At 37.0% G+C, this 12888-nt stretch overlaps 2 protein-coding genes across 2 annotated transcripts; both read left to right on the top strand.

The window, feature by feature from the left end:
- Nucleotides 1-5868: 5868 nt before the first annotated feature.
- On the top strand, nucleotides 5869-6241 carry LOC141364325 (histone H4). The gene has a single exon (XM_073868775.1). The coding sequence runs from the start codon at nucleotides 5884-5886 to the stop codon at nucleotides 6193-6195; it is 312 nt and encodes a 103-aa protein (XP_073724876.1). The 5' UTR covers nucleotides 5869-5883; the 3' UTR covers nucleotides 6196-6241.
- A 518-nt stretch (nucleotides 6242-6759) lies between these two features.
- Nucleotides 6760-7219, top strand: LOC129431943 (histone H2B). The gene has a single exon (XM_055190066.2). The coding sequence runs from the start codon at nucleotides 6798-6800 to the stop codon at nucleotides 7170-7172; it is 375 nt and encodes a 124-aa protein (XP_055046041.1). The 5' UTR covers nucleotides 6760-6797; the 3' UTR covers nucleotides 7173-7219.
- The last annotated feature ends 5669 nt before the right edge of the window (nucleotides 7220-12888 follow it).

Genomic DNA, 12888 nt, shown 5'->3' with positions numbered 1-12888 from the left:
ATACACCTATTAGGATATTGATGCGATTGACACCAAAATTGCTCAACGTTTCCATGACAACGCGTCAAACTTTACTTTCATTTTCAAGCATATTTATGCTCTTGCCATGCACTTTGGATGCCTTAACATGCTCAAAATTGTCAGAGTCGTTCGTCATTAGGACTGGGCAAAGGCTGGAACACAGGCATGGCAGGAGGGCTCTGTAGTGCCCCCTGTAATGCAAAAACAAACATTGGTGCACAGATCGATCAAATATGTACGCACATGTATGAGAGTTTGTATTTATATAGATCTCATTGACCCAGATAACTTTCCCAGTCAAATCTATTAGCTCCACCCAACAAGATGTCGGCCATTGGACTTTCTAAATTGCGAACAGATTTTCTCGAAAGCTGTTGCCATGGCAACGTGTCAAACTTTACATTCATTTTCAGGCATATTTAGGGCTCTTGGCGTGCTCAGATTAACTTTGGCACACACATCACAGTTGTCGGCTGTCAACTGTAGACAAATGCGTGTCTCTGAAGTGGCTCACTAGTGCCTCCGTTTGTTTGCTCTGTAGCGCCCCCTGTAATGCAAAACAAACATTAGTGCACAGATCGTGCAAACATGTACGCACATGTAAAGAAATTGGTACGTACAGTATATAGATCTCATCGGCCCATACAACTTTCACACTCAAACCTATTAGTTCCGCCCAACAGGAAGTCAGACAATTTGTATTGTTTAAAAAAATTCATGCAGTGAACTTTTAGAACGGTTTCACATTTTTCACTGCTGTAAACGAGAAGACGACAAGCGTGATTGACGAACTGCAAGCAGAGAGATGATTTCTGAATGCCTCTGCAAAAATTGATGTTGGCGGACAACCCGTTGTCGTCGAAACGACTTTAACATATATTTGCGGCAGACAGACGCAAGCGAACCGTTCTGGAGTTCAGATGAAACAGACCCCAGACCACCCTTTTTAAGTGGACTCGGGTACGTTTCGCGGGTTCGCACCGAAAAGCGTTATATTTGTACCGAACTCTGACGTCAATCGAACCCGGGTGCGTACCAAAAGTGTTAATGTGAAAACGCCCTTAAATACTCTTCCTAGGGGATTCATGCAATTGACACCAAATGTGGTGATCATGATGTCGAGACATTGGACTTGCTAAATTGCGAAGGGATTTTTGATATCTCGAACAGTTCTGCCATGACGTGGCGACAAATTCGTGGCAAAATCAGAGAAACAGGAAGTGTTTAATATCTATGGTAAAAAATAAGAAAACAATTCTTATTGTGTTTGTTCGTCTAAAGATTCCGATTGCATCGATCATGACATTGGAGATGCTACATTGCAAACGGATTTTTGAAATTGTTAACACTGTTGCCATAGCATCGCGTCAAAATTTACTTTTATTTCAGACATATCTGACGAGGCTCTTGTCGTGCTTAGATTAACTTAAAATTTGGCACACACATCACAGTTGTCAGCTTTAAAGTGTTGACAAAAAGGTCAGACAAAGGCATGTCTATTTAGTGGCTCACTAGTGCCCCCGTTTGTCTAAAATGTGGGGTTTGTTGTATTTACAGTACCCAAATGGGCCAGTAACAACATGAAATAGTCCACTCATATTTACCCACTTGATGCACTTGTCCACCGTGCATCGTTTTCTAGGAGGCACCGTTTAGCGATTAACAAAATGTGAGAGGGCCCGCCATCGCTGCTTGCAGCTATATTTACTTAAATTAATTTTGCATGATCTAAGGCATTTAAAATTTTTATTGTAATTTGGTTTAGTATATTTATATATTTAACCATATCAAAATATACTGCTGTAACTAATCTGAACTGTTTAGTTTAAATAGTAAACTTTTAAATAGACATCTGTACTGTTAAAAAATCTATTATGCTTGTGTAAGTGTAACTTTTTAGCTGAACTATTTAGTTTATTTAAAAAGAATTAATACAAATATTATTATAAAATGTTAGGTAATGATTGAAAAAAAATCTTTGTAACACATTTAAACCTTAATAAAAGTCATTTAATATCTTAAAGTTTAGTCACATTATGATATCTGTCTATGTCTCCATTGCCTTGCACTGTTAATTTTGTTGTTGTTATTGTTGTTTTGTCTTTCCTGACGTTTTGCCACACCCATCCATGTTTGTTAGTTCTGGCTAACCAACCTTGGTTTAGGGTTAAGTTTGGGAGTAGGATTAGGATGAAAACAGCAATCATTTGGAAAGATTTTATGATATTGGGTCGTGGCTGCATCCCTTCTAGCCACATCCCTGTTTGTTGCCATAGTAATGCATTAGTTTATTGGTTTCCTCTGTGCTTTTATTTATGTTTGAATTTGCTTAAGCTGTACTTTAATTAAACATTGTCATTATTTTTTTATAAAAGCTCAACTGACACTTTCATTCTGATCTCTTGATAAAAATATGATTATGCACAGTTTTACAAAACAAAAACATGGCCGTCCCTCACCTCTGTCCCGTGACATGTTTTGCAGCATCCCTCCTCCACCCCATTGCCGTCTTCTCAGCTATTACATCTATCCATTTAAAGAGGGAGTGAGGGTACTAATATTCTGAGTCCTCCCCTCGGACAGCACACCAAATATGCTTTATCTCATTCTCTATTGATTACATGTTACCCTGCTGAAAAAACAGCATCAAACCAGCAATGAAGTTACGCTAATCTATGCTGGTTTGATGCTGGTTTGGTGCTGGTGGTCAAACGCATACCAGCACTAAAACACAACATATGCTGGTCTTGCTGGTTTTGTGAACTCATGAACCTTGTGTTCATATATCTTAACCATGGCCGTAGCCAGCTATGAGGTCACAGAGGTCCGGACCTCTGTAATTTTTTTCATATAAAAAATAAAATTTATCTAAAATTTTCATATAAAAAATAAAATAAAGTTCTCTAAATGACTAATTAGTTTTTCAAAACAAATCAGCATATATGATTAAGTTTGGACAGTTTACCGTATAGTTTAGTGTAAAATGAAGAAGATTGGTTTAAGCTGCGACAGCGCGGGTACAGAATTTGCAGTGTTGCCAGATCCCATTGTTAAAAATCCCCTTTAGACGTAGTGTTTTAGCAATTAATGTGACACTTTGACATTATCTATAAAGTGATTGTTAGGTGTATGTTAGTATTAGCGATTTCTGATTTATTTCTGAAATACAAGGTTTGGACGAACTTTGTTTTTTAAGGGCAATTATTTTTGCTTGTTTTTCGTACTAATATCTGGCAACATGGAAACTGAACGTTATCAAATAAGACGCATCATTCAGCGCGAGCAGATTATTGCTGATACTACATTCGGTAAGATAAAAGCATCATCATAATTGTGTCTGTAAGAGTATCAACAGTATCAACAACACTATTGAAAAACAGAAAATAACTCTGGTACGAAGATGTAGAAGAATTGGGCCAAATATGCGTAAAACGGTAAAGCTAATCTCAACAAAACATAAGCATTAAGAATTCTGTTATTTCATTGAATTTAGAGGTTAACCTTTAACAAAGTCATGCTGAAAACAATAAGAGCACTAAACAACGTTCTTGTTTAAAATCTTGTAACGTTTTTGTTGTATAATATTGCTTATTAAAATGATTACAAAAATAAACATTGCTGCATGAAAAAGTAATAAATAATCCAGCAGTCCCAGTCCATCCCCCAAAACAGAAAGTGTAAAAAGGTTAAGACAGAATATTTTAGATCTCAGGTAAAAATAAATTATGCTTCAATGTACTTAAACCCCTTAAAAATAGCAAGTACATTTGTAAATTATGTAAAGTTATGCTACAAATATACTTATTAAAAGTAAAGTTCTACTTGAGCAGAACTTCAGTTTACCTGAAAAAGTAAGAATACCAGTACCAACTAGATTTTTATTGAAATAAATGATGTCTCAAAATAACACTTAGATGTTCTTAACTTAATTTTAAGAAGTACCAAAAACAAATGTGATATATAAGCCACAAAATGAGTGCACGAAAATAGTACATTTACTAAGTGTACTTAAAAAGCGTATTTTATTTAAGTGCACTTTTTCACCTGGGATAGCATTTGTTAACTTTTAACACCCCACCCTGGACCTCCGGTAATTCTCAAACCCTGGCTACGGCCATGATCTTAACATGTGGAACTTGCATACAGTATTTACTCTACAAATAAAAATGACTTGAGATAATGTCAGAATGTCAGCTGCTTTAGGGTTTTCACTATAGAAACATTAACCCGTTGCCTTAGTTCAATTCAATTTTATTAATATAGCGCTTTTCACAATTGATAATTGTTTCAAAGCAGTTTTACATTAATAGAAGGAGGGGAAACACAGAAAAATAATAAACTTTACAAGGGAGCGTATTAATAATGTAACATATAGAAGAGGGTGCTAAGTTAAGCCAATGTCGGCTGACTTCCCGGGGTTGAAAAAAAACCCTAGGAGATAAACCTCTCGAATTTTTTAGCCTGGGAGGAACAAAAAGTCCTAGGAGGAAAAGAAACCCTTTGGAGAAATATATAGTTCAGTTCCTTTGCACATTTGTAACATTTGCTTTGAAGTTTATTGCATGTTATGTTTAGTTTGTGTCTCTCTCTCTACCAGTGCATCTGCGATCACATAGGACTGCTGTCATTAGAGTTTGAGCATACTTCTAAAACATAACCGATCAAAGAATTGCAGAGGAATCCCTGCTAAAAAAACGATAGACACCATCACAGAAATTCTATTGGTTTTATTGGGAATTTTATTGGTTCTAATGGAAGTGTATTGATCTTTGTTGGTCTCTAATGGTATGTATTGGTTCTTTTGGTTCTGATGGAATATGCCGCAAAACGTACTACAGTGTAGTGGTTTTAATGGTAAAAGCTAATGGTTCCTATTGGTATTTTAATGGAAACCATTTGAATTTTCTGTAATGGTTTTATTGTTTTTTTTTTTTTCAGCAGGGATAGTTTCATGAATCTTTTGAAAATGTACCTCGCAAATCATAAACTGCAAAAAATTACTTTCTTAGATATTTGTACCGAAAACAAGACAAAAAATACTAACAATTCTTAAAATAGGATGTTTTTCCTTGACGAGCAAAATCACCTAAGAAAACAAATCTAGTTTTAAGATTTAAAAAATACAGTTTAAGTGAATTTGTGCTTAAAACAAGCAAACATATCTACCAGTGGGTGAGAAAAAAGCTTGAAATAAGATTACTTTTTTTCTTAAATTAAGTGTTTAAGAAAAAGTACAATTATGTCAAGTTTTTTTTCACCCCATTGTCAGATTTATATGTAAGATTAAAGTTTTCAGGGGATATTAATAACTTCGTTACTGTATTAATCACCAAAAGTAACAATATTTAAACAAAATCTGAACTGAACAAAGGAAATGACTCTTCTGTCATCGGTTCTTATCTGCCATGTACTGTCCTTACCAAGAGACCCGCGTTGACCATTCTATATCAAAAAGAGATTTCAATTGGTTTATATTTAATACAGTTACTGTCATAATCTCTAAATATGATAGAAAATTATGCTATAGAAAAACTAAGACTTAACACTATTTTAGTGATAACAGCGCGTGAATGTTTTCTACTGTGCAACATCACTGTCATTGATCGTAACATCTAGTTTAGTTTAATTTCTGCAAATATATATATATATAAAATATTAAACATTGTCCTTTTTGAAAGCTGCGTTTCGATTTACTGTAGGCAAATTGTGAGGAAATAAATAAAGTTCCGACACTGTGACGTGATTGCTGACCCCGCCCTCGTGTGTGTGTTTTCTACTAGGTCCTGTAGACAAAAGTAAAAGTCCTCTCTGCCATAACGACCTCTTTACATTCTCTGTACAGTTCGTTGCGGTCAGTTCATCATGTCTGGAAGAGGTAAAGGCGGTAAAGGACTCGGAAAAGGAGGCGCTAAGCGTCATCGTAAGGTTCTGCGTGATAACATTCAGGGTATCACCAAACCCGCCATCCGTCGTCTCGCTCGCCGTGGTGGTGTCAAGCGTATCTCCGGTCTTATCTACGAGGAGACCCGCGGTGTGTTGAAGGTGTTCCTGGAGAATGTTATCCGTGACGCCGTCACCTACACCGAGCACGCCAAGAGAAAGACCGTCACCGCTATGGATGTCGTGTACGCGCTGAAGAGACAGGGACGCACACTGTACGGTTTCGGAGGTTAAACGATTAAAAGAAAAGCAAAACCCAACGGCTCTTCTAAGAGCCACCCACATTATCACACAAAGAGCTGAACCTTCAAAACATGATTAATTGAAGTACTTTAACATTTAGAACATTTAAACAATTGAGCATTGTTATACGTCACACACATTACCCGAAAATAAACAAAAACGCTCAGATTTTAGTTTAGTTCAGGCCCGTTTGTTTTGCAAAACATTGATAATTTTTCTTGAAGCCCCGCGTAATGGAATTTGATTCTCTGCCGAAATCTTTCTTAACTATCATAATACGGTTAGTTTTTGTTGAATATTACAAAATAAACCCACAAAATAAAAGAGCGGGAAATTAACACAAAGGAAACCGAATCGCGTGGGGGAGGGTCTGTTTCAAAAGCGAGCCTGTAGGTGGGCCTTTTTCATTGGCTCTCTTTCAGCCTGGACAGACTCTAAGCTAACCAATAGAAACATTTTCGGGGTTGGGCCAACAAAAACACCCAATCAGAGCACGGGCCCTGTTCGCTGGACATTTACATAGAGCTGGGGATAAATAACACTGCACGCTTCCTCAAGATTATTCATTTTCATTTGAGATTTGAAGGATCATCATGCCTGAGCCAGCAAAGCCCGCGCCCAAGAAGGGTTCAAAGAAAGCCGTCACCAAGAGCGCCGCCAAGAGTGGAAAGAAGCGCAAGAGGTCCAGGAAGGAGAGTTACGCCATCTACGTGTACAAAGTCCTGAAGCAGGTTCATCCCGACACCGGCATTTCTTCAAAGGCGATGGGCATCATGAACTCTTTCGTCAACGACATCTTTGAGCGCATCGCCGGTGAGTCTTCTCGTCTCGCTCACTACAACAAGCGCTCCACCATCACCTCGAGAGAGATCCAGACCGCCGTGCGTCTCCTGCTGCCCGGTGAACTCGCCAAACACGCCGTGTCTGAGGGAACAAAGGCCGTCACCAAATACACGAGCTCCAAGTAAAGCCGAGAGTACCCAATCTGAACCCAAAGGCTCTTTTAAGAGCCACCCACACTTTCCACAAAAGAGTCTTCTATGTTAGTAGGAAACGTTGTTTTAAATCTGAATAGAAATTTAGTGGAAATGCTACTTCGCGATTACGTTAATTTACCCATAAACACTGCTCGCCCTCAAAGTAAGAGTATAATGACATTTTGGTGAGGTGTGGTAAGAACGTTGGTGGTACCCATTGCTCTTAAGATGATTATTAACGTTTTTCTTTTAATTTAACTTTTAACTGTGGCTTTACTATTGTCATTACAAATAAGTTGTGCCCGTGTCTTTTTTTCTTATTTCTGAAAAGTTCTTAAGCTCTAAAAGTGTTGATGTTGTCTGTTGATGTTATTGCAATAATAAGTGTGGTATGAGAGAGAGATTGATTTAATGATGGTGGGTAATTTATACAGAACAGTTTGTGTATTGATACAGATGACAAATGTGTATGTGCGCTTAAGGTCATTAATCTTCCTCTAAAAATACAAAACTCACATGCAATGCATTCTCAATGCATGTTTTCAAGTGTAATATACTTATTGAGTTTGTAAATAAATATTAAAAAGACAATGCATTAATATACTTTTGTTTTTAAATAATCCATTCGGATGACATCAACATGGTTAAGCTTAAAAAAAATGTTGCTTTGTGATTTTTTTTTTTTTTTTTTTGTAAAAAGTTGACAATCATTTGTAACACAACTGCCTTAAAATAGTTGGGTAAGTCACTGAAACAGTGTCTTTACAAAAACTACTTAAATTGATAGTTTGGTTACAACCAGCTGTGTTTACCATCATTTATCAAAAAATCATCTTTTGTGTTCATCAGAAAGAAGAAACTCAGTAAAGAATGGAACCAAATGATAGGCAACATTTTTTATATTCTAGAAATGTATTGAGTGATGTTTTTAATTTTATTTTATAATTTACTTGACAAGAACTCCAGAGTTGCTATGAGTTGGACAAGATAGTTGATGATGAGGCAGTTGTGGATTGCACTACAAATTAATATCAACAATTTGTAAGAATTTTTTTTACAATGATCAGATCCACTGCAACTATAAGGTGTCCAACTGTTTGGGGAGAATCAGTACCTCTCAGTACACGTAAGGAAAAAGAGGAAAAGTCAAAAACTAATTCATTTAAATTTAAAAAAAAACAAAGTAACATCTTGTTCCTCTTGTGCTGTTTACTGCCACATTCTAGTGCAATTAGCACCACATACAGCCCTGGAGTTTGCTGCATTTATGTGTTTGTCTTCTGTCTTATGCTGCGTCCGAAACAGCCTACTACTTACTATATAGTAGGCGAAAGCAGTAGGCGAGGCGAGTAGTATGTCCGAATACATAGTATTCGAAAAACAGTATGCGAAAAGTCCCTGGATGACCTACTACTTCCGGTTAGATTTTGCAGTGTGCATACGATGGACGCTTCACTATCCCATGATGCCCCGGACGAGGAGTTATCCAACGAAGAAGACGAGGCATGCGGTTGTTTTTGCGCTGAAATGACATGACGTGATGACGACGTATGTCACGTGATGTAGCAACATGGCGGATGTAGTACGTCTGAATCTCATTCATACTACCAGGATTCATACTATACAGTACCTACTGTTTTAACGCTAAGTAAGTAGGTACTTCATCTAATTCAGTACCTACTATACAGTATGCGGTTTCGGACGCAGCGCAAATCTTTTAAGCAGGTTGATGCATCCACAGGACAAGGACAAGTACGTACTATTTTGAAAAACAACACAAGTTATTTTTAACCAAATGAAGACATGAAATTTTGTCATAAGGAGCAGCTAAAAGATCCACTCAGAAAAGGAGAACTCATTCTTCCGGGGGCTAAAAGAAAAGCATTGCAGGAGATCTTCTTGCTAGTAGTACTAACTAAAATGATAGTGAGCTAATAGTCGATAGCCAAATGTGGACAGCTGTTCAGGATTAATGAATTGGGCCAAAACAGAAGATGATTGCACCTATGTGCAATCTTCAGAGACATACCATTTTAAATGCGCTTCCATTCTATCTACGTCAGTAAATGCATAACACGTTAAGTTTAGTGACATAATTTAATTTAATTTAAGTTTTTATTTTAGTTTAGAAAGTTAAATGAAATGTGGCAGATGTGTTTCTTTTATAAAAGCTTGACACTTTCATTTGCTTGATTGAGATTAAACTAACAAAATATCTGTAAGAAAATGAACCACAAAAATGTATGAATAAAAAAATCAATTGAAACTGATCATAAAATGGCCTAATAATAATCATTGATTAAGCACGCTATATTTCCTTACTTTCAAAAAACATCATCAACAATCCTGAAAACAATCATAATTAGAATTAAACTTTTTTGTAAATAAACCTACATACATTTGTGCTAGCATGTGTTTAGGCTAACATTTAAAATTTATTTGGTTTGTCCTAACAGACACATTAGTGATGGGCGGGTCGTCCCATAATCCGTGGGTAACCAGCGGGTCAGGGCGGATAAAGAAATTGTTACTTTATTGCGGTACAAGTTGGGGTGTGTCATTAAAGGGGACAAGTCACAATTTTTTTAAGATGTCAAATAAATCTTTGGTGTCCCCAGATCACATATGTGAAGTTTTAGCTCAAAATACCATATAAATAATTTATTATAACATGTTAAAATTGCCACTTTGTAGGTGTGTGCAAAAATGTGGCGTTTTGGGTGTGTCTTTTAAAATGCAAATGAGCTGATGAAATTCAAACACTGATCACAATGATGATGGTTTGTTGTAATTAAAACTCAATTGTGCTGTGAATAAGCATATGCTGTTTGCCAGTTTACAGGGCGGTGTAATCTAACGGCAGTTTCCAAGCTGAAATAAAGCCTCTTTTCATTTACATTACAAATGCTATGTAGTATTTGATGCAAGTGTTGCAAAAACACTTTCAGTTTGTCAATTCTTCTTCTTCTTTTTCATTATTCTCATTTAATTTCTCTACATTACTCTTGAAACCTGGCATTGCAGTTCTGCAAAATCTGTATATGTGGGTACAAATTTGCACAATATTTTGTTTACAAATGGGATGCTCCTCATTTGTAAGTTGTTTTGTATGAGTTTATCATATTACCAAAATGTAAAATCTTATCAGCAAAATCGCCAGTGTTGAATGTGCACTGCTGGTGTTTATATGATTTAGAGTTGGGGTACTCGGACTCGAGTCCCATTTTGAATGAACTCGGACTTGTCACGCACTCGGGTGAATTTGTACTTGGACTTGACATGGACTTGGACATTTTGGACTCGGAAAATATCCCAAGTACAGTCGAGTCCGCGTCATGTATAACAATAAAACCAGCATAAACTTGAGATGAGAAATTAATTAATGTCTCAGTGGTCTCTTACACACTGAAAACTTTCGGGAGTGACAACCGCATTTAAATGCGGGAGTGAATCCCCTAAATGTTCGTTTCATGTCTGTACGGAACAAGACTCACTCTCAGAAATTACCATAACAACGTTCTGCTGTCTCGCGTGCTTATCACTCACAGCTTTGACCAAAATAATCTAAGCATTGTGTTTTGCAATAAACTTCTGTCTTGGTTTTGTGTATTGTATGCTTCTTTTGTGAGGCTGCTTCACTGCGCGCGGTCTTGCAGTGTTGCCAGGTCCTCGGCTTTTTTGAACGTAAATACCGTTTTGGCGCTTAACTGTTTATGGCTTTTGGCTCATGAAGCGATCAAGTTTTTGTTGTTAATAAAGTGTGAAGGTGCCGGTCCCAATATTTTGATCTTTGAAGTAAAGCATTTAGATTTATTTCGGTTTATTAATGGATTTTTCTTGTTCGCAGTTTTTTTAGTGCAAGATCAGGCAACACTAGTCAGCAAACCTCGTGCCTCTGTCATTTTCTGAACCGCACATACAGAAGACTTTTTTCCCCTTCTAGGAATTTATTTTTTCAGAAGAGAGATCTGTCATGTTTATGATGCACGTTTAAACACTAGTATTAACTACTAGTTGTTTAGTTCGGTTATGTACACACTAAGCAGAGTTTCTGTTAATGCGGTTGTCACTACCTGCATTTTGCAGGAGATAATTCGGTTGTAGAATGCGGTTGTGAGTTCCGTAAATTACTGAAGTGTGTGTGTGTACAGAACAGGATTAAGCATTAAAAGGTGAAGTGACAACCAAATTAATATGCAGTGTGTACGGGACCAGTGTCTCCCCTCCTGTTATTTTACTTCAACACACTGGCAGGCAGCAGCCAGTCGCATCATACATGCAGACAAACAAATCACACACCTAAATGCGTGCCCTCCTGAAAAAACCAGCATACCAGCAAGACCAGCATATGTTGTGTTTTGGTTCTGGTTTGCTAGTGAACAACAACTAAACCAGCATCAAACCTGCATCACAACCAGCATTAGCACCAGCATCCCATGCTGGTCATACCAGCAAGACCAGCAGTGTTTTGGTGCTGGTATGCTGGTGACCACCAGCTAAACCAGCATAGACCAGCATTATTCCCATGCTGGTTCGATGCTGTTTTTTTCAGCAGGGTGGCTAGCACGATGTCCTCAAAGTCAGCAATAATTTGTTTTGCTTAGAAAATCATAGAGAATTTATTTGCAAGACATCTGGTAAAAAGATGATACCTCTATATCCCCTTTCTTTTCTTTGAAATCATTTTTGATTGGAAAGTAGTTGACATAAAATAAAAATGTTCAATGGCAATGACAAGATGCAATAGAGGTATTTTTATTAAATTTTTATATTCCCATTGGTTTAATGTGTTGAAAGGTTAAAGTTTTAATAAAAAGTAACAATTTACAATACAAATTTTGTATCTTTTTCAATTTAATTAATTTCTGGAATCGGGCGGACTCGACTTGGACTCGGCCTTTAAGAACTCGGACTTAAGTCCAACTCGGACCCTTTTGGACTCGGACTTGGACTCGGACTTGATGTTTAAGGGCTTGGTCTTGACTCGTACTCGACAAAGGCGGACTGGGACCCAACTCTGATATGATTACCACCAGACCTGGTACCCATATATACATTAGCAGTGTTCATTTAAAGGTCACGTTCTTTCTGATCCCGTTTTTTAAACCCTAGTTAGTGTGTAATGTTGCTAAATAATACCTGTAAAATGGTAAAACTCAAAGTTCACTTCCAGGCGATATATTCTTTAACAGAATCCGCCTTTCAAAGCCTACAGCGAACGGCCGGTTTGGACTACAGTCTTCTACTTCCTGCTTTAATGACGTCACTAGAACTGTTTTTTACACATGAAACATCAACATGTTATATTGTGCACTGTAAACACAATCAAAGCTTCAAAAACATGGAAAGAACGAAACCTTTAACACTGATTATGTCTTAAAGGCATCTGCTAAATCACCAAATGATATTTATTCTGAAAGATAATTATTTATATAGTTTATTATACTACACTTTACTATATAATTGCAGTCAAACAGATTATTTGTTATGCTCCGGTTGCAATGAAAGGATCTTCATTTAAATATGAATGGAAATCAGTCTCTGTGTTATTGAACTAATTTTGCATTCACAGCGATGCATCAAAATTTGTGTATGTAAATAGACGTGTTTAACGAATGGAAAGAGCACAAAGTAAAATATTTGAGTAAACAGAGACACTGTACTCCAGGTATTCAGTCGTGTCTATTGATTCGGGTGGGATGTTTTC

This window comes from Misgurnus anguillicaudatus, chromosome 1, assembly GCF_027580225.2.
Source record: "Misgurnus anguillicaudatus chromosome 1, ASM2758022v2, whole genome shotgun sequence".
Lineage (NCBI taxonomy): Eukaryota > Metazoa > Chordata > Actinopteri > Cypriniformes > Cobitidae > Misgurnus > Misgurnus anguillicaudatus.
Note: the sequence above shows the minus strand (reverse complement) of the source record. Positions and strands in the feature narration are given on the sequence as shown.